The sequence below is a fragment of the Lepidothrix coronata genome, unplaced genomic scaffold (genome assembly GCF_001604755.1).
Source record: "Lepidothrix coronata isolate B3197 unplaced genomic scaffold, Lepidothrix_coronata-1.0 Scaffold5, whole genome shotgun sequence".
Taxonomy (NCBI): domain Eukaryota; kingdom Metazoa; phylum Chordata; class Aves; order Passeriformes; family Pipridae; genus Lepidothrix; species Lepidothrix coronata.
Genome location: NW_016690185.1, coordinates 1,071,442 through 1,094,666, shown reverse-complemented (window position 1 = coordinate 1,094,666; position 23,225 = coordinate 1,071,442). Strand labels below are relative to the sequence as shown.

At 36.6% G+C, this 23,225-nt stretch overlaps 1 protein-coding gene across 4 annotated transcripts in view; it reads right to left on the bottom strand.

Moving 5' to 3' along the window:
• Positions 1-22,609, bottom strand: part of LACE1 (lactation elevated 1) — a 58,226-nt gene extending 35,617 nt beyond the window's left edge. For 3 of the 4 annotated variants that reach the window (XM_017829669.1, XM_017829690.1, XM_017829697.1), the window contains exons 1-7: positions 22,495-22,609; positions 20,068-20,291; positions 11,296-11,347; positions 10,582-10,683; positions 9,150-9,280; positions 4,301-4,400; positions 1,352-1,410 (exon numbers count right to left, since the gene is read on the bottom strand). In XM_017829669.1, the coding sequence (XP_017685158.1) occupies positions 1,352-1,410; positions 4,301-4,400; positions 9,150-9,280; positions 10,582-10,683; positions 11,296-11,347; positions 20,068-20,291; positions 22,495-22,582 (756 nt within the window). In that variant the 5' untranslated portion in view covers positions 22,583-22,609. The remainder of the gene's footprint in view (positions 1-1,351; positions 1,411-4,300; positions 4,401-9,149; positions 9,281-10,581; positions 10,684-11,295; positions 11,348-20,067; positions 20,292-22,494) is intronic. The other variant, XM_017829680.1, reaches the window with a different exon arrangement.
• Between the last annotated feature and the right edge of the window lie 616 nt (positions 22,610-23,225).

Here is a 23,225-nt window from a genome sequence, read left to right as displayed (position 1 = left end):
TGCAAAAAGCAATTGCATTTGGAACTACTTCTATTCTTGAAAGTACTCTATGGCTGGGAGCTCTCTTGCATTCCATGCAGGCAGCTACAGAATAAACCCTTTTCAAGAATCTGAAATGGAAGTGGTTGTTCATTTTTTTTTATGTTTCTTACTTTTCTAAAGCCATCCAGGTGAGAACCACTTTCACTGGTAACCTCCCTAACTCTATATGCAGCCATTCTAAGATGTATAGGAGTGTCACAATAATGTCAATGGTATATTAACTTCAAAAACTGGTAATTGTTCAAATGTCAACATCAGATGAGATTTTCAAAGGTGCTTAGGCAATCAAGCAATCTCATGATTCAAAAAGGGACCACTGAAAACCCAAGGCAATGTCTTCTTCTTTACTGCTGAGCACCCTAACAGAAACATCCAACCAATGTGTCTATTCAGCAATTCCAAATTTCCTATCACAAAGCCAAACCTACCCTAAAGTCTACCTTACCCTCCTCTTATCTTAGAGATCAATACAGTTAACATTATTTCTGTACCTGTGCTAGCAATACTTCTGTAAGTTAGGGAAATGCTGTTATTTCCATTTTACATGTCACGTCAATCCAGGTTGAGCAGGACATGAGAGGTGTATGTCAGCCCTCAATAACATAACAAAACAAATGTAACTTGTGAATGAAAAATATCTGTGACTTGTCCAGAACTTAAAAGTGTGATTTCATTATATGTTTTTTTTAACAGCAAAATAAGCACTGATTGTATTATTCACATAGAGAAAGGATCCTCTGTTTTTTAATTTACATGAAGCAATTACAGTTTTTGACCTGCCACATTACAACACGCAGACTCAAGGAAGCTTCAGAGCTGCTCCTTGTTGAACATTATATGAAGCCTCAAAATTAGCCATTCAAAAAACTACTTACACATGAGAAAGACCCAGAAACAAGGCAATTGAGGGGCACAGAACAAACACTACTTTCCTTATATCGAAGAAACAGGAAGTTTTTGTACCATAATAAATGTAAGATGTCCACAAGTACAACACAAATGTTAGAGGCATACTATGTTATACAGCATACACACACCAGACAGCAAGAAAGTCTTATCCAAACAAACAAATCCTGCTGCCTTAGTCCAAAAGATAACTTTTTGTCATACTAAAAATGCCCAGATTTCAAGACATGTTAATTTCAGAAGGAAAAAGTCCTTTCTTACCTTACCTTCAATTATTTTTGCTCTAAATAGTTAAAGCATATATATAATCTGGAAACCAGCATCAAAGCAATCCTGTACAAATCCCTAATTTATTAATAAAACAAGGAAAACTGAAAGGCATTTAACAGGTGGCTCTCCTTACCTTCAGCACAGCAATGAATGGTACAAAATTAGCTCTCTGAAGACCATTTTTATAGAGATCTGAAAGAAAGAAAATCAGTACCATTTTGCTACTTAGTCTTAATAACAATGTCAGCTTGTCTACTAGTCTAGCAAACAAAACTCAGTGTTGCTAGAGACAGGAGGAGGAACAAAAGGCAGAAAAGGAGAACTGAAATGGATTTCTCTTCTTTTACTGTATGAAAATTCAATACATTCTTAAGGAAGAAAGAAACACCCTGAGGAAGTTTGAAAAGGGCAGGGAATGAAAAAATTATTTAGATCTCTAATGACATAAAACTGATTCTAACAGAAGAAATTAGACTATCATTTGTTTTAAAGTAAGGTTATAAAAATCACTTGTAATGCTGGGTATACATTGGTATGATTATAAGGCCAAACTGTGCAACTGTTAAATCCTGTGTATTTGGCAGAGGGCAAAACGCCCACATAAACTAAAAATACACAATTTGAGTTTACAAAGTCAGCATCATTCTTTTTCAGTGTACTGTGGTACACTTTATCTTCTAGCAATTCTGCCAGGTACACCCCCTTTTCCAAAGCAAGAAAAAGGGTCATCCCTAAGGCTAAAAAAATGAAAATTAAATTATTATGTTAACTTAGGCAAAGTTGCTAAAAATACAATCTAAATTTAAAAAAAATGCATATCTGTACTCAAAGAAAACACAAATTAACAAAAACAACTGCAAAACAGCATTTTTTGTCTTATTTATCACCATATATTTATACAACATAAACTTATCTTCTCTGGAAGTTATCCAACTGCCCAAGAAGGTCACAAGAGAATGACTTCTTTCAAAATGTAACCACTTAAACTGTATGATGAGCTGCTCTGTTTCATGAATATTAGGAAGCCTTATAAAAAGGCAGTAAAGCACCTGTAACTGATGGGAGGAATGAGCAAGATAATGCAGACACCTGGTAGAGATATCACAAGAACTCCACACAAAGACCATTCCAGGTTATGATTATGACTTATATTCCCCATAATGCTTGAAGGCCATAGCTATGCTAAAGCTTTTATGCTTTGCCAACACCTCACGGTGGACAGAAGATGCAGCATGCATGACACACCAACACGACACCTACAGAATGGTTTTCACAAAATTGGATATGTACATAGAAATATTTAGGAAAATTATCAGTGAAGGAGATTCCACATCCTAATTACTAACAAAGCTGTAGGAAGCCATGTATCATGCTCATTCACAACTCTGCAAATCAGGATGGCTATACATTTGTTAAAAGTGTATGGCAATTGCATATTCACTTGCAAAGATTAGTGAACATGTAACAACACTATCAGACAGCTATTCCTGTTAGGTCTTTTAATTAGTAGGGTTGTGAGTTCTGTATTATGTCTCTGTTTTGTGAGGATGAGAAAATAAACAGTAATTTTGGTGGAGAAATGAAGCCAGGATTCCTCAAATACTGCACCTGAGTATTTCCCCTCATATCCCCCTAGGGCAGAAGTTCAACACAGTTAAGCGTAGCACTAAAGTTCAGCAGCTCGATACATCTGCTCTCTAATGAAAAAGTCACTTTTCCTCTTTGTATCAACAGGAAACAAATCTCTCCATTCTTAAACCTTGATGTGGCATACTACAGTAACTCAACTCTCTTTCCTGTGGGAGGATTTTAGACGTGCCTTGAGCATGCAGGAATAGTGACAAGGGAAGAGACAGGCATTGACCAACACCTGGACTGCAACATAGTTCAGTTCTGGAGATGCTGTTCTTGACATTCTCTGTTGGGCAGCTAGAACAAGTGCATGGCTTTTGGATTGATAAAGTGACTTAATATGCATTAAAAAACCCCATAGGACGATAATGGTCGCAAACTGATACCTCAATTTAAGATGTTGGATACAATTCCCAAGTTATGATAAAAATTTCTCCTGAACTTCAAAGAGCAGTGCTCCAAAAACACAAGGCTGGCTCTCAACTGAATAAGGCATCCAGTTTATCTGTAGTTGACCCAGCTACAGTAGTTATGATTTCATCTTCTTTGCTCAAACAAGTAAAATAAGCCAAGAGGGAATTATTAAACCCTGTAGTAAAAACCTAAAAAACTTTGGGTGGATTTGTTTTTCTTTTTTTTTTTTCTAAGATAAGATGCATTGTAAATCTATAGTGATTGTCTTTTACTTAATTAATTTGGGTAGAAAAATTAACTGGTAGTTACAGTTAATACTGTAACTCTTCAGTATTTTTTGCAAACATTCAAAATTAATCAGTCTAAAAGTTGCATAGAAATTATGCATTATGCTAACTGCTAATGCTACACTATACAAATATCTTTCTGCTCTACAAAAAATTACAGTTGTTAAAATCCAAACAGATTTGGGCACTTTGTAGAATATTTACCTAGCTAGTCACTACCAGTGACTAGTTATTCTAAAACAAGTTAGAAATGGAAACAACTAGTGAACTCAAACTGGGCTTTAAGAATGGCATCCTGATAAGGGGTTCTGCTTTGAGCTGATGGATCAAGTCTGCAAGTTCCTGAGTTAGAAACTGGGAAGGATCGTACTTCCATTTCCCCTCTCTTCTGCAGAATATGGTCTTTTCCTATTCTGGCATACATCTAAAATAGGCAGTATTTTACCCCTCCTCAACATCCCTGTTCCCAAATACCCTTCCACTGGTTTGGATAGAGTAGAGGAGATCAGAAAACATGGAAGGATTTGGGAGCGATGGGGGAAGGAACACCCTGAGTTTGAGAGAAAAGAGGAGTATGATTTAGTAAAAATCTTTCTTCCACAAGAACAAGAAAAAATACAGGGCAAACCAGAATATCTTGGATTCTTGCAGACTAGAGATTTTACTAGTGTTAAATATTACTACAACTGTTTTGTAAGATACTGAGATTCATAGTATTTGGATAATACCAGTAGCATGTTTGTTTTTACCTTCTGGCGGCCTGTTAGATGTTGCCACAACGACAACCCCATTTTGGAAGAGATTTTCAAAAAGCTGCTTCAGAATCATGGCATCAGCAATGTCAGTGACCTGTAGAAGACAACACATTTGTTTTATCTTGCTTTCAGCTTCTGCCGCAATAGATCTGCAAGTGGCTTTGTAGCTAGGAAAAATGCTTGTTAGTGAAAGCCATTGGAGAAAGATTCTAATTATTGCTTGGTGAGAAAAAAATAAAAGGGATAATTAATAAGCAGCGAATGTACCACAGCCTTTCAAAACTTGCCCACTCTTTATTGAGGAACTCCACCATTTCTTTACCAATTGCTAAATGATTCCGTGTTAACTTCTATAATAAAACTACAGGTGGGAGACAGAAAACAGACCTAAACATTTAAGAGGCCTACTTAATTAGAAGCAACATGAAAAAAAACCCAGAAAATAGAAAGAAAATACACACCGGCTGTTTTACATTTCTATTACCTTTGAGGCAAAGGTTTGCAGAGGTGAATTTAAATGGTCATGGGACTTCAGAAATAAAGACAAGTAGCCAACTATACATAATCAGCTGCTGTTGAAAATAGAATGATATGACATAGATACTATTGTGTGATTGTTGCAAAAAACAATTCAACAGATGGCCCATCACAAAAATAAGCAATTTCATTGTTCTTTTTAAGTGCCTTCTATTACTGTCCATGAATAATCAAAAGGCAGGCAGTCACTTGCAGCACAGTCAGCCTCTTCTAACCTTCAGGCGCAAAACACGAATGAAAAATAAAAATGGGTAGGACAAGCGATACTGGGGAGGGGGAAGGAGGAAAAAACAGATAGACAGAGGAAAAAAAATAAGCCTTTAAGTAAAATTTCTTTAAAGATCTTAATTTTAGCTCAACAAACTTGCTTTCTAGTGCCAAGAAATAAAAGGAAACAGAAACCACTCTGTACAAATGAAAAAAACGTAATAAGTTTTTTGGATAAAAAAGCCCCTTGTTACAACAGTAATTCATATTTTATAGGAGTTCACCAGCTGAGATCAGCAATCTTAATACATAAACCACCTTTATGATCATTACACTTGATTCTCCTGCATTCCCTGTGGTTATTATGTAGACACTTGTTGCATTTTGACTTACCAAAACAGACCCTGACTCTGAGGAAATAAATCAGTGGTGGCATGGTGAGAGTTACACATACTCATCACATAACAGACTGACAGTTTGCTGTGCTTTCACCAGCTTACATGTGTATGCTGTGATAGTAATACCTGTACAGAAATATTTTAACCAGTATAATTTTTGACTCTACTCCACACCCCTCCACCTCCCATCGTTCTCACATTTCTAAATGACCTTTCTGGGCAGAAAAAAAAGAAGATAATTCTACAGTAATTTATTTCTTCTGAATAATAAAATTTAGGAACTTCCCCCATTCCTAAAGAACAAGACACACAAGGAATCACTACAGATGTGCATCTTAGGAGTAACTGAATTTGTTCTACCACAAAGCAAACCTAAAAGCCAAGTTTTAAAAATCTATTATGTGTCATTTTGTTACAAACTTTTTTGTTTAACAATACTACAAAGCAGGTTACCTTTAGAAAACAGAGAGTGAAAGAATATAAATGCTCATAAAACAAAACAATAACATCCTCTTATTAATAAGAACTGTTATTTGATGCAGGATTCTGAACTCCATTACAAAAAAAACCTAAACAACAAAAAAAGTTCTTGAAAGCTCTGTCAAAAACCAAGAGCCATTTTGAGGACCAGAATCCAAACATGAGCTCTTTTTATGTAATCCCGTTTCCTTTCGGAAAGAGAAAAAAATTCTACAGGGTAAAGCAGGTAGGAGACAGTAACTAAAGACTGTAAGTTCTCACGGTTTTTTACTGTATCTAGCATTCATTGAAACAGATATGAAAAGCAAAGGCTACAAATTAACAATAAGGAGAGCCAGCTAATGGAGAGAATGCAGAAATTTCATGCATTTAAAAGATTTTTATTACATAGTGCTGCTTTCCATTATAACTCACGTTACAAAAAAAAAAAAAAAAAAAAAAAAAAAAAAAAAAAAAAAAGNAAGAAGAAGAAAAAAGAAGGAAAAACACTAGACTAATAGTTAATTTACATGTGTAAGTGCCTGAGATTCAGTCAGCCACTGATTGGTACATTGCCATGTAATGAATGGCAAACATAAGCATGTATTATCAGCAATTAGTATTAGCACAAAAATAAGAGCCTAATTTTTATTAGAGGCTTTTAATAGAATGCAGGTTAGTAAAAATTCCCTAAATTGTAGTTCACTTTAAATCCAAATGGTACTGATGGCATATTAAGACTAACACTACATGATCACTCAGCTTCCCAAGAAGTAGGGATTCTGTTTTCATTTTCAATACTAACTAACATAGGTTACAGTCCCACGCCAAAATTAGACCTTCTAATTACCTGTGTATAGTTATTTGATCACTAAACAACAACTGGACTCTTTTCACTAGCCAACCTCTGTGTTCTAAAACATCAAAACTATAACTACAAATGGCATAATTCTAGGGTTTTTCTTCAAAATGAGGACACATTTTTAGAATGGCTTAAGACTTTTGTGATTAAAAAAAAGAAGACGTTAATATTTACAGTAAACTGTATGACAAAGATCAGTAAGAAGTAGAAATGCTTTAATAATCTGAGAGCCTGGGACTCAGGCAAAATGCTGACAAAATCCTGCTTCAAAATAGACACACAAGCTTAGTGCCGTCACTAAGGTCCTCTCTATCACACAGTATTTGCAAAACGAAACATTTAAAACAGTAATTTTTTTAATACAACACAGAAACACTACTTTTAAAAGAAGTACTCTAATATTTTTTTACACCAATTAGTCAATTCTTCAGCTGCTTGACAGTTTTCTAGGCTTTGCAGGAAGATTCACTTCCAAATACTTCTGCTTTGCTTTAGCCCACTGTCAAAGACAAAATGGCAACCTAAGCAAGGCTTTTGTCTTCTGAAGTTCTGCATTTGGTTTCCTCTGAAATAGGAGCATTAACAATATAGCCACAAGCTTCAGTGGGGAAATGTGCTGCAAACATCCTGAACTAAATATGACTCATTATTAATCTAAGCTGCTTGTCCAGTCACTGCACTACTCTATGATTACTTAAGCAGAAGGCTTCTTATCCCAAAATCAGTGCCTTCTGCAAAATTTAAGAAAGCTGGAACTCCTCTTCAGTAGGCAAAACCTGTATAGAGTTCCATACTACAGAAAATCAGGCAAGAAATCCAGCCATTCAGAAATCTGTGAATTTAGAAAATTAGTACAAGCAGAACAAGTACATTTTAAAATTCACACATGAATGCAAAGTCTTAGAAACACTTTTAAAAATATAGTTCTTGTATTAATTTCCCAGCTGCGACGGACTGACAAAACCAGGTGATTTTTCCAACTGAAGTCACTGATGTACCTCAAGCAAGTCAGCAGGGGGAGCAGGCAATCAATCTGGAAACAAAAATTACCAGTCTCTCTCTTTAAAATGTGGAAACATGACAGACAGTCTGGAAACACAGGAATACCAGGACACAAAAGCAGTGGGCACTTATACAGAAAAGCAGGTATTTACACTAATATATGCTACCGCCTCTTTCTTCCATTTGAGCGTTTAATGTCATGAGAGTTAATACTTCCCTCTCCAAACCTTCCCATTTCTTCACAGTGTAAATACAACTGTCTCTGTATTTAGATTTTATATTCAAGTCCCGGGAGCCCAGCATTCATATTCAATAGATAAAGCATAAATTAAATGATCAAACAGCAGCAATTGCAATGAATTCTGAAACTGTAGATCAAAGGACTACCCCCAGATGAAAAATGGAAGAGTAACTTAAAACAAGAACTATTTTACAAAAATCCCCTTCATGGGAGCCAATCACAAAACAGTTATTTTCCTCGGATGCACACATTTGTAAAATAACAGACAGCAAATATAAATTGCTCCATCTATTTCAGAAATGTATTAATTTAAGAGCATAACACAGACAATTAATAGATTATTCTTTTATTATCGGTGATTTGAGAACTAACATAGATCTGCTCTTATCTTGTTCTGCATTTTCTCTCTAAATTAAAAAAAAAAATCTCAGCTGGTTAGAACTGCCAAATACCTCTAGCTTCTTTACTAATAAATAAAGCAATTTTACACTTAAGTTTGTGATGTGCCCTTAAAACAAAATTCACAAGCTATTTAAAATGAAACAATCAAATCTGCTTGTGCAAAGATCATTTTATAAGCTTATTTTAATTTTCACATTTAATTAAATGAAAGTTCCTTAAAATGCTAGTTGATATAATCTGGCACAGTCATGCCAAAGACTTCAATAATTCAAGGAAAGAATTTAGGTTGAATCTGACGTGGTATTTACATATCCTTAATCACAGAGAGTATTTTGTAGCATTATATGAACTACAGCAAAGACCAGGCATGCCAAGCAAGTATCAGGTGGTACTGGACAGACTCAGTACAGGATGATGGCCCCTGCCCTGAAGCATTCACGAGCCTCTAGATAAACTCTAATTCCTCCTTGTAGGATCAATAAACAGATTGGTAAACAAAAGCACTATAAGGGCACTTACACCACCAACTTGCATCTTATCTACTGTGGAAAAAATCCCCAGATCCTCGCCATCTTCAAAACTGTGAAATGACTTACATTCTTCAACTTGTTCACTACAGTTCACTACTGTAGTGATTAAAATATTATATTAGCAGTAACAAGTGTCATATTTTAAGATCAAAAGTAATTTTATGTAGTTTCCCTTGAAGCAAAGGAGTAATCTCTGACTTTTTACCTGAAATTCATCAAAACATAAGAGAGCAGCCTCTTTGCTTATTTCCTCTGCCACCGGTGCAATTGGGTCATATGATTTGGCCATAAATCCCGCCTTTCTCTTTGGCAAGCTCTGCTTAAGGCGATGGATTCCTTAATTGATAAAACAGAAAAGAACAAATACGTCTTATTTCTTTTTCTAAGATTGGAAGAACAAAATTATTTAGCTACCAAATAAAAACTAGCCCAGTCTAGTAAAAATAAGAAAGCTTCAAACTTAATCTAGTTTCAGGAGGGCAAAACAGTTTTCAACCACATCCAGGCAACAGTTAAAAGTTCAGAGATTCTATGATTCATATTTTTTGTTTAGGAATATATAAAACAAAAATCAAAGAAGACTTGAATGCTGTGCACCTATACCTTATCTTTTATAAATAGATATTAATTACAGGCTTATCTTGCTCTGAAGGTATTTTTAGAATGCATTTAGTTAAAAGAATGCAGACATAGCAACAGAGTCATGCTTTAAAATGTGAAGATGATGACACTGGCAGAAGGTAAGATTATTATATCCATACTTTACTGTATGGATACTGATTGTATTGCATCTGACTACAAACAAACGTTTGGAAAACAATGACTCTGCAGTAGGAAGCTATCTTTGTTAAGATCAAGCACAAATGACAAAAAACGGAAATGGAAAATCTCAAGAGTGACCCAGTGATGACAGAAAAGTGAGCACTAGAAGTGGCTTAAGTTGTTTACACTGATGAAAGCCTCACAAGAAAAATGCAGCTGTCACAACATTTGTAAATTACAGCAATAGTTAACAATTCCACGGTCATATAAGGTCATAAAATTTGGAAACAGAAGCAAATTTTAGAATATCTAAAACAGCATCTCTGTTAAAACAAAGTGCTTTTCACCCTGTCAGAAAATTTTCTGAAACTTAGGATTAACTTCTTTCTATTATTTTTTCCTCCAAATTACTCATAGTATTACTAAGTTAATCAACCAGAATAGTTTCCATTCTCCTTGGCATTTATACCTGATTTAGTTATTCTTTATTCAAAACGCAGATGGAGTTTAACCTTTCCAGTTTCAGTTTTAGCAATTGCCTTCTTCAGATTTCATGTAAGCTAATTGGTAACTGGCAAACATTTAGTTAAGGATTTCATCCTAAACAACACACCCAAGTTTCTATACAATCAGGTATATATATATATATATCACTCTTTCAGAAAAGATATTTGAGAAATAATATGCAATTAATATCTATACTGGTCTGACAGACAATGCTAAAATGCTTCAACATTTCTCCTATTTTTTACCTTTTTTTTTCTTAAATACTTGAATAAATTTACAGTGATTATTATGAACATAAGAATGAGACAGACCTTTTTATAGATACCATATTTCATAAAATTCTTGTCAATACCCATGTCTGCACTTACTCTGGTGTACATCCAACATGAAACCATGAAAATGGACTCTCTTTTTTCTTTCTACTTCTAAGTGAGAATAGAACATGTCCATCACCATTGTCTTTCCTGTGCCTTCAAATAAAAACAATAAAAAGCACTCAACCGGTAGTTAAAGTACAGTATGTACTAATTACAACAATGATTGTTTGATAGCTTTGAATTAATGCAACAATAGTCTTCCACAGAGTAAGTACAAGACCAGACTGCTGTGAAGAACAGTTATGTTTTCTGTTCAAAAACTTGGAACAACTGCATGTTTATTTTTCTGTTTTAAAATTTTGATTCATACAGAGATGGCCCAAAGGTTGCACAAATTACTCCACATACATCCAGAAAACATCCTTAGTATTTCCTCCGGAAAGCAAGTATGATTTCATGCTGCACCGCTGCAATTAGAATATACGAATTCTCTCTGGTGGCCTCCACAATTACTTCCCAAATTCTTAAACTGCATTCTTAAATATTAGGGAATGGGTAATGCTGAAAACTACACATAGTAATGTGGCCCAATCAAACAGATTCCAGGATTCAGACTGTAATTGTATTAAATAACATCATAATGTGGAAGAAAACTAATCCTGTAAAATTCGTTAAAGCAATAAAGCTACATAAAGCTTTTAGACAGTTCAGAATTTGAAGAGACATGCACTAGAGAAAGTTCCATTGGATGGAAATGAAACTTACCAACATCTCCATAGACATAAACACCTTTGGGGGGTTTGTTTTTGGCAAGGAGCTGCAAGTCAAGAGAAAAAGAATAAATACGGATATGGGGTAAAATAAAAGCAAACATATTGCTGTGGTATAGCAAGAAAGTAGCTACACTTAACCACAAAAGTAGCACTAGCTAGCAAAGTGCAATCTTGAATAAATCATTAGCTCAGAATTGATAGGCAATCAATGTTGTATTTGTGTGAATTCTATAAAAGAGGTAAAACACACATGCAGGGTTTGGTTGGGCCTTTTTTCCACATCATTTTGAAAATATCCCCATTCCCAGTCCTAGCACACATGCCTTTTATATGTACATATATATATAATGATTTAATATTTCCCAATCTATCATCATCAAAACAAATCCTTTCCCTCATTAAGTCATTTGAACAGTTCTAGAAAAAAGGATATCAAATTAAGCAGTATTAATAGTATTCATAGATACATGCACTATATACCTATTAGAGCAGTTCTGCTAAAGATATAAACTCATAGATGATTCAGAAAATCAGTATTGCAAAGCCAGTGAGCATTGTAAGACCTCTTTCTCTCAGCTTTGAATCTTAAATGCAGAATCATCTCTGGTTTAAACATTATTAAAATAAATGGAGTCACAGTAAAAATAGGTACCTATATACACATGCCTGTGTGTGTATATGCATAAATATATAAAAATCTAAAAAAATATTTTCAAAAGTATACCTTTTATTAACCATTTTTTCAAGTGAGTTACTTTTATCTGGAACGAACACTGTTTAAAAATTTTAAATTTCTTAATATTATTCAGGACATATATTAGGACACCTGATGGTTTACTCTATTTTACTCAAATACATAAGAAAAACTTCAAATAACACCAAGACTTTCCATTTGAAATAGTCCTCTCCCTCTCCCCCCCAGTATTGTGCATAGCCCCTTCCAAGTATAATTCTGAAAAGAAACAGTTTCTAAAAAAATAGAGATCTTAAAAAAAATTCTATCAAATCCATGAAAATGAATTGATATCTGCAAAAACACTGCTGAAGAGTATTTGATTATTTTAAAGGGCTCCACTTTCAGAGCTCTATGGGGTGAGGCAACACAGAAGAATATTAAAATTGCAACCCAGGGGTCTCATTTGGAGCTGGGTAATTGCTAAACAACTTGAATCTAAAGCACTTCTTCAAATACAGTGCCATGTTAAAGAAATAGGGGAGTCAGCAGCAAGACGCTAATTGAATAGGAAAGAAAATTCATGACCAAAAGGTAGAAGGCTAACATCTCAGGTCTGGAGTACCAGTTCATTCAGAAAATATCCAAGCATGGCTCTTACATAAGATCCTCTTTTGGATTTCATTTAAGCTATATTAATAGGGTAATCAAAAATTTCTATCATCAATCTGTGGTTGGACAGGGTTTCAGATGTTCTGAAACCATTCCATTAATAGATAAGGCTGCAACCATTTGCTGGTGCTTTCAAAGCACTGCAAGACAATTTAACTGTTGAATATTTTTCATTGTGTACTTTTTAAGAGTTTGCACTCAGTAAAACTACTGATGCTCAAAGTTACACAGCAAAGAAAGGAGGAATGGAAAAAAATCCCAAAGAAAGACATTCATAACAATTTCTTTGGTTTTAATTTGATATTAACAACAGTCATTTTAACAAGACAAAAGATTATCACATTCAATTTATTTCAAAGAAAGGCTGTATCAATCTGATTTGCACTTTTACAAGGAATGACACCAAGCTAGAAAAATAAATCTGTTTAGAGTACAGCTGTACTTGTCTTTGTAAAGGTTATACGACCAGAACAAGTATTTCACTGCGAATTTTTTATTAATTACATTTAACCATTTTAATATTTGTCTTTTTAGGCATATTTATTTCTGGAAAACACGTTACAGAAAAAAGGAGTTTTGACTAACGGAAATAAATATAATGGCTTGAGCTCCATAAAAGCCTAAATCAATTTCTAGTTGATTAAAAAAATGAAATTAGCTTCCCTGTAAAGACAAAAATTTTTGAGTGATATCTAATTCCTGAAAAGGATGGGTACTACAGCAGATCCAAACACATCTGCTGAAGCTGGTCATCTCTAAAAGCAAATCAAACGTCAGAAAACCTCTCATCCCCTTTGAGGAATTCAAGAAGTTTGTAGGAAATATTTTACATATAATTCTGCCAAAAGTGACACTATTGATCACTTCAGTATAATCACTTCCTTAATCCTGTCAGGTACTGTATAATGCTAAGAATGTATTTTTATATTCTTGGGTTGTTTTATTGTTTTGTTTTTTTTTCTTGAAATATATTTTATTTTTAAAAAGTAAACTTGATTAGTAGATTTTTAATACTGAAAATTTATTTCAGGGAGGGAAGAGAGAGAAGTAGGAAATGTAGGAAGAGAAACTAAATGAATGAGCTTCTCCTCACTTCTCATTCCCATATTATCCTGACGAATATTTGGAGTCTTGGTATAATAATGTTCAATTTGTTGACAGTACATTTTCTTTTGCAACAATGGTAAGATTTAAGGATGCTGAAGTTAATATTTAGAATGTACTAACCCAGAGATAATAAGTGATGCACAAAATCTGAGTATGAAGGGGAGAATTTTGAAATGCTTATACATAAGTTTTAAAGGCTCCCCACACTCTTTCAAACAGGGGCATCACCTCAAATATGTCAAATGCTTGAGTCCTCCAAGTTTCTTAATTCCCAAAACATTCTTTGCAATAACTTAAGAAAGTATAGATTCAGTGCTTCACAGAGTTTCATTATCATCAAGACATGCTACAGCAGAAGCCTTTTTTCCTTTTATAGATAGTTGACTTACAGATTTTAATTTGAAAATCATTCATATCTTAAAAATATTTACACTTCCACAAGATGATACAAACATTAGCATCCCTAGATTTACAGAATTCTCTTCTGTGTTATCAAAATGTTTTCATAGAATCACAGAATGGTTTGAGTTGGAAGGGACCTAAAGATCACTTAGTTCCAGCCCCCCTGCCATGGGCCGGGATACCTTCCACTACACCAGATTGCTCAAAGCCCCATTTTACACATTTCTGTTTCAAAACTGCAAGCCTTGCTTTGATCCTATCAGATCAGATTTTTTCTTTGTTTAAACTTCACTTTCAATCAAACAATATCCTACCTCATCTAAGGAACTGAACTGGTCAGAACATCTCCTTCATTCTGACAACTTCTTATTCTTTCTTAAATATCTTCAATAACATGCAACATCCTCCCACCTTCTCCCACACTCAAACACCAGAAGCAAGTAACTCATTTCCTGGGAATATTTACACTCAGATTCGAAAAACTTTTAAGATGGTTAGGCTACTAAGGTGGTTAATTAAAATATGCAAAATCCAAGAGACAAGTCTCTCTTAAATGCTAACAAAACTGCCTCTTTCTCCCATTCTTTCAGGCTCCTTTTCGGCTGCTCTTGTAGTTGAAGACATTTTCAAGGTCTTGAATGGTGTTTACTATTGTTCATACCTCTTTTCAAAACATGACCTCACTTATAATTGAGCTTATTTCAAGTCATTAGTACAGCAACTCAACAACTCTTAAGAAGTCCCAATTGGTATTATTTTGAAAAGCTAGAGATCTGAAATGTCCGTGCAAACTCTTACAGCCTTGAACTTCAATTCAGAGGATCTCAAAATATCTCAACATACAAGGCCACACCTTCATCAAGTTGAAGATCAAAGTCCTTGTTCAAATTTGAGCAATAATTTTGAAAAACAGAAGCCTACTTAGTTGGTAGCAAGACTAATTGTTTTTCCCTAAGATTCCTTCTAAGATGATGACCCAAAAAACTACATCACAAAAAAAAATAGAGTTTTATTACCACGAAGAAAAATGGTTGATGTCATGGTGTGTGTCCCAAACTACTCATTTCAGAAAGCTTTGGCCTGTGAGGCAATATAAATCCCTTCTATAAACACTGAAATGCTTCTCTATTGTATCTGATGCAAATATTTGCTCCCTAATCCTCCTTTTACCATATTTTACTGAATAAAACTATTTAGACAAAAAGTGACAAAAGAAGAACAAAATTAAAACCAAAGCAGAGCATTCTTGTAATGGGTGTGAAGTTTCTATTTCTGGAATAACAGCTATTTTGGAAGAGGTTTCTGCAATTCTATCACAGAAGAAATCAGGCAATAAAACAAGGAAGATCAGACTACAGAAGAGGCTGAGAGATGCTTCTCTTCCACCACCCCCTTTTCTTCAATGCAGCCTCTCAACCACATTCTCTTCAATGACAGACCCAGGAAAAATGAGTACACTTGAAATGCCAAGCACCACTAGTTTTTTATTTCTTAAAAGCTGCCAGTAGATAAACCTCTTCTCAACACAGGAGATTTCATACTAAAGGTAGGCTAGTCAAGTTGCCAAAAACCTCCTGAAAAAGCAAAAAGTCAATCTACAAGATACTAAGTATAACTGATAAAGTATTTGATTTTTTTAAAATAAATCTTTAAATAATTTAAAATACAACCATTTGTTTCACTTATATCTATTAAAGCCCATTAAGTACAAAAACAAAAATGAAACCAACTGTTCTATCACAAAAACATAAGGTTTATCTTTTACTTCCCAGCATATTCAAAGTTAGAAAGTACCAGGCCCTCATGGGAGGAGAGTGCCAACAAACTATTCACAAACAGGGGATTTACCCGTGCCCTGTATCATTAGTACTCCATGGAGATGCCTTCTACTAGTTACATGAACTAATTCCACTCATAAATCTACACAAATCCTATTCAACCCAGGCCAATTCCAGACAGCAGTACTCACCATCACCTCTTCTTGCCTTGAAAAGCCTTAGTTCTACTCTCTAAACCCGAACCAAGTCTGCAACAGCATCCCTACTCTGGAAGTCCATGATAGAAAAACAGGTATTTTGCTTACTTAGGAAACTCCTGAACAGATGCAGACATATGACAAGCATATGATTTTGCCAACTACCTAGTCACAGTTGTGACTTATTCTGGGGAAAACCTTCATTAAGGATGCTGATTACAACTTTGCTGAAGCAAAACCTTGCCTGCACTAGAATTTAATCCATACTCTATTTGGCTTCATTTTATCTCAAAAGGAGCTCTGTTTGAACTGGCAAATAGCATCCTCAAAGACAACAGAACAGAAACAAAGCTGTTGTGACTTCTTCAGCCTGAATCATGATTTGATTTAATTACAAAAGCTAGGCTTTTAACAGATTTACGCAAAATTCACTGCTCTCCTCCTTTTCTGGAGTTTTGATGTATGGCATGGCACTACAGTGCTCAACCTTGATTATCATCTTGAGATTTCCATAGAAATATCAAGCTCTAGAAGAAAAACCTTGTACTGCAACAACACTCACCCCAATAGCAAGTAGTTCTACAGCTGCTTCTCACTGACTGTGGCATTAGTTCCACCAATGAGCCATACAACAATTTTTAAAAGCTGGTTTAAAATTAAAGCATGGAATTGAAGCAATGTTAAATAAAGAAGTGAAGTGCTTTAAATGAACTAGTGAAAAACACATTCTCATCTTAAAAAATGGCATTTGACTTTTTCCTTTTAAGGAAGCGTCAGTCAGTCTGGTTTTATTGCAATTAGCTCTGTTATGTAGAGAAAAAGTAGCATTACATTTCCTTAAATAAAATAAGATTAGTATTTGTTCTCTACAATACAGACTTTCTTCCTTATTCATGCTTCCCAATGAAAGAATCAGTAAATAACCCATACAATGGTTGATCTACAAAGCCAGTATAAAACACCTAATCTAACAGTGATTCAGCTCTCCAAACTATTCTCAAAGGCAGCCCTTTCAGAACCTAATAACCAAATGTCCAAAACAGTTTTCCAGTAAAGATCAAAATGCTTTAGCCTACTGATCCTCAGGTTTGACAGCAAGACCAATGCCTTCATCATAACATTTTTTCTAGAATATGAAAATGAATAAAAGTCTGGCAGTATGTCCAAAAATATTACAGAAGCAAGCCTGATAACTGCCTCCCTTTCAAGTGACTTCTTCTATAGTCCAGGCGCAGTAAGACAATTTCAAGATAGGCAAATTAAAAGATTATGAGCCTAACATCAAAGATTAAAAAGAAGTCCAGATAGATGAAAAAGAAAAACAAACCTCAAACCCAAGAAATTTTCACATCAACAATTCTCAAGTTATAAAACTCTGGACAGATAGATTCCACTTATAGAAATAGTTTGGCAAGCTGATTCCAGCTTGATCTCCTTACACTTAAGCAGAAAAGGTTTGCATTCAGGCATGCTGCCATATTGCTCTTGATACCAAAGATAAGAAATAACCATTTTTCAAAGAGGAATTTTCTATTTTTCATTTGGTACTTGCTGAAATCGCATCAGGAGACTGATTTAGACTCAAGAGTTAGCCCACAAATGCATTAAGACAACATGAATTTACAGGCACATGCCCACATACAACATTAATAAGTGTTTTAAAATACCATAAACATACAGTTTTCAACCTACATCTATAATTTATACACTGTTTTTATGTTTTTAATAATATTAATTAAAGAAATCCCAAAAGTAAAAAGGTAAGCAATGTGATGAAATGACTCATCCGCCAGAGCAGGCAAAAATATACTCCAAACCCACAAGTTTGGCTCCAATGCCCACATCAGAGTTAGAATCATTGAAAGATTTGGCTTGGCAGTGATTTCAGAGGATCATGTGGCCAAGCCCTCTGCATAAATTGGATCACAGAATATCTCAAGTTGGAAGGGACTCATAAGGATGATGCTTCTACAACAGAGCTTCCAAAGACACACTCATTGCCCTTTAGGAACAGTCTTGCCTTAGGACTTCGCTTCCTGTACTTGCATGTTTTTTCTTCCAGAGTGCCTGACTGTTGCTCCATGGAATTATTTCCCATTCAGGTTTCTTCTCAATAAAAAAAGAGCTCCTTCCTTCCATCGGGAGGCAGGAAGACATTTAAAGCATTTTCAGTCAAGCATATGATTAGCAAATATATTATCTGCAGCTACATATCCGAGTTTTAGGCATTCAAGCAATGTTAGAGGAAGACCATAGGCAAGCACATCCCAATGCTCTGCACCCTGCTATACTAATACAGGTACTAAACAGGCCCATTCACAGGTATAATATGTGTTCTCTTCTTTACTTTTTTTCACACCTTGAAGCTAATATTCATTGCAAGAACCTCAGAGTGGTAACTTGTCATTCAGTACATAAAGGCCAGAGGAAAGTGTGCCATTTTAAGGGACTTGAGACTTGTAGGCTTTGGCTCCCCTGATCCCATGCTACATCATCTGGGCTTGCCATGCTAACAAAATACAGTATTTGTGCCAGGTAACAGGAGAATTTGGGGTTGTAATGGGAAGTATATGGTTAGGTAAGAAGTTCAATAGTTACACATTTAGATTTACGTTGTGTAACAAATGCTGAGAAAGGCTGACATGGAGCTTTGTTAGCAAGGACTGCAGATGGTGGCAAACATTGACTGTAAATGTGACAGTTACTTCTGACGATAAATAAAACCAAAAGTGTGCAAGAGAAATAGAGAGAGCACAGGAAAAACACTCTGAGGCTGGCTGGGAAAAACAATGACAGTTTCCCTCCTTCTAGAGGCAGGGTGTCTCTCCAGTGCAGATGATGAAGGCAGTGTGTATTTTGCCATACTTTTTTCCCAGCACTATACTTTTATCATCAGACTCAGTCAAACACTCTGTTCTTGTTTCTCCTCACCATAGCTTACGACTATTTGTGTTGACTCCAGTATGTTAATCAGGTGCAAATGAAGTATATTCACTGGTTGTTTAGCTTCTGTGTACATCTATGATGGCCTAATATTTACCAAGTAATTAAATGTCTTATGTACTTTGGTTTTCTTGAATATAAACTCAAATCTACAAAAACAAGGGTCAAGGAAAGCTGAGGGGGAATTCTCACACCAGTTCTAATTGCTTCCCATAAGAGCCTACCATAACAATGCTATCAATATTTGCAGGTGCAAGGCCACAACAGCAACAACCTGAGAATAGCATGAGAACAAGACATGAACTACCATCAAAGAGGCTCTGGAAAACATTGTGTCAAGAGCTTCAGGGAAAAGTTACAGAGATGCAACAGCAGGCTAACAGCTACTAATGCTAAGGGACAATGATTGACAAGTCTCTGTTCAACAGGGATATGTCTGAACTTTTGTTAATCCTTTGAAAAGAAACTGTGATGCCCCTCCAAAACTCAATCAGATCACACCTCTGCCTTCTTTGTCACCTCACCCAGAGACAACAACATGGGAAAAAATTCTTTTAAAGTCATATCTGATCTACAGTATGATGTGGAAATTATTCATGAAAGATCTGTTAGAACACAAAACATTAGTGTTCAGTTAATGTAATTCAAACACACAAGTATAATATCCATGATTGAGAACTAAAACCCAGATTAGGCCCCTCTCTCCTATAGCCAAATAACATTTTGGAAAGGCAGACAGTGGACACAATTAAAACCAGATTTTCTTGTAGAATTATTTCAATAATATTTAATTTGGTTACTTCTAGAGTGCCACTGGATTTTATAAACCAAAAAAAGCAAGAACAGAGACTGAAATATGAAGAATGATGTATCTGTAAAGACCTATCTGGAAAAACAAGATTCATGCTAATGACAGAAACTTATGTATTTTAAGCACATTCTTATGAGCAAATATAAATGCAAAAAACCATTTTTATCACTATAAGCCTCACCTTTGAGAAAAGATTTTTTGAATCAATGCTGTAGCCTTTAAGGCTCTCATGCAACTTCTGCAGGTGCTGCACAACTCTTCTTTGTTGTTCATCATTCTTCAGCTCTTCTTGCTTAATCAGAAACTCATAATGTTCTAAAGGTCCATTGCAAACCAACAAGGCTTTGGCGTGAGCATCTGTAGGAGTACCAGGGCCTGTCTTCTTCTCTGCCTGAGCTGTGTATGCTGTAAAAAATAAAAGTAGCCTATTAATAGAGATGTTTTGAAAAGCATTTTCTTATAAACAGCACACATTCGTAACAGTTTACACAAAGACATATATAATTACTTACCTATACAACCACTAGACTATGTTACCCCTTCATTTTTCATCAACTAAATTTCTACCTTTACTCCAGTAGTATGTTTTACCATTTATTTTTTTTTATTAAAAAATACACTCACTAAGAAGCCCAGCTGGACACTTGGTAAGATTTGGATGAGTTATTTTAAGGGAAGTTTTGACCTTTTTTTACCAAACTGGGGTAAAACTTCCAAAGGGCATTTCTTTGAATAGATAATCCTTTAGATGATACTTTAGAAAGTGTTTAAAAGTCAGCAAACAGGAGACCAAACCAGGAGTTCTGTAAGGAAGTTGAGAGAGTCAAACACCATACTGAGCAAGGCAATAGCCGTGAAACCCTGCAATGCCATGGCCTGTTCTGCCGGCATTATCTTCTCCCTAGAAGAGACAGGGATGAGCCCAAGCAGGAATTCTGCTGGAAACAAGAAATCAAAAAAAAAAAAAAATTGCTAGACATAAAATAAGATATAACTAGGAAAGGAAAGAATGTACAGCATTACAAAGAAGGCTAGTCAAATCATTAGGATCAGAAAGAATGGCATACACTGAAAAGCTGCTAAGTACCTTCTTTGCTTCTACTGTCATTTAATAGGTTAAGAATAATAAAGAAAAACACAATTTGTAGCAATGGTAAAGGGAACAGATTTGAGTGTAGGAAAAACACATATCAAAGACTGCACAATTAGATATTTTTAATACTGTGAGATCTAAAGAAATTCATCCCTAAATGCTTTCGGTAAGTGTCCTAAACAACACAATGGCCTCTAACAGCTTTCTTTGAGGCCTCACTGAAGGCAGGTAAGGTTCCAAACCATGAGGAAAATGAAAAAGAATTTGTCTTTTAAAAAGAAGAGAAAGGTAAATCCAGAAATTCATAGGCCAGTCAACACAACTTCAGAACACTCAAAAATACCGGAACAACTACAAGCAGATTTTTTTTTTTAATAAAGTACTTAAGATAACATAACAAACAAAAGGCAACATCCGCTCCTCAGGAACAACACAAGATCAAAAGGTTTTTCTCTCTGATCAAGCAATATGCTTAATGGGTAGAGGAAAAACATCTTTATTGCAGTAACACTTTTGTTACACACCAAGATTATAAAGCAATTCAGTGATGGTTGCCCAACCCTGCAGATGTCCTCAAACAACATATACAAGGACAACTTTCCCTTTAACATGGAAGCTGAAAAACCATGCCTAAAGCCACTGGATTTGCTCTAACAACTTTTTCTAAATGGCAGTATGTTGGTTATAAAAAACAAACTCCAGAGGTTTCAAGTGTTAGACCAGTATCAAATAGAACACATGCAATCAGCATACTACTAACTGCAGTGCTTGTCTATTTTTCTTAGGATATATAAACATTGTACAATCACAACATAATGTGTACGTGAACACTTATGAACCCTGGGACCCACCTGTCGCCGACTGAATTGTCACCACTTTTGCTAGACTGGCAGAGGACGAAGAGCTCTAAGTGAAGAAAAAAGACTTCTGCTCCTAACCTAAGCTTCAAGTTCATAAACTTCCATAAATTTGTGTACTGTACTGAATTTTAAAGCAAGGCTTAGAACACGGCTGTTGTTATGCATCAGAAGATCCTTGAAGGAAAACAGTCCCTCAGACATCCTACAGCCCAGGCCCGGCGCTGGCAGCCACCGGCGCACTCGCCGAGCACCCGAGGCAGCCGCAAGGCAACGCGTTTAATCAGGCACCGCACCGCAGCCCTGTTTCCCGGGGGGAAAGCGGCACCATTCACTCGGGAAGCCACAGGGCCCCGTCCGCGTGCCCCCCCCCCCAGGGGATCGGGGCCAACTCCCGGCGCCACACCGGCAGGCGCGTCCCGTCGCGGGCAGGCCCAGGACAGGGCACAGGAGGACACCGGCAGGTCACGGTACCACGGCGGCGGCCCACCCCGCCCGGCACCAGCCCCCTGTCCCCTAGTCCCGATCCGCCTCCGCTGGGGGGAGACCCGCGGCACGGCAGGGAGGGGCGCGAGGGACGCACCGGCTCCTGCGGCCGCTTCTCGGTGCCCTCCCCGCGCAGCGCCCCGGCAGCCTGTGGCCGCCCGGCCGCACTGACCTCTGAGCGCCGGGAGCAGGCGGGTGCAGCGCCGCGAAGCCCGCAGCAGCCACGGCGCTGTAGCCAAGGGCGACACGAGCGCCGCCATCTTCCCAGCCCGGCCACCTCAGCGGGGGCGCGGGGCGCGCTGGGAAATGGAGTCCCGCGGCCCTACGGAGGAGCCCGTCGCGGGCGGAGCTGAGCCAGCGCTCCCGCCTGGGTCACAGAAGCACGGAATCAATTGTTTGGCAAAGACCGCTGAGGTCATCGAGTCCAACCTATGACCGAACACCACCATGTCAAATAAACCACAGCACTGTTAGGAATAAATAAGTGTTCTTGCAAAATTCGTAGTGTGTGTGGTTGCATTTGGTGGTGGGAAGTGACAAGTTATTGGTTGTTCAGTTGTTTAGTTATAGAAAGATGCAGTTTGCCCAGAAACAAGGGGACCATGTGATGGGAGGACACACTGTAGGCATCGAGAAGGCTGTAACCCCGGAGTACCTCAGCCATTGGGGAAACGGGGAGGGACCTGCGTTTCAGGCAAGGGAATAAAAGAGGCTGCGATCTCCATTAAGTTGAGAGACCTCACTAGGGATTGGCCAGAGAACTCTCCCTTTTATTCGAATAAAAGTTTAGTTAGCTCCTCTGTCTCTGGGATATTTTTGAGGCTTATAATAACAGAAACAAACAGGTATATTATTTTTCAGTACAGCACTAAGTGCCACGTCCAGCCTTTCCTTAAACACCTC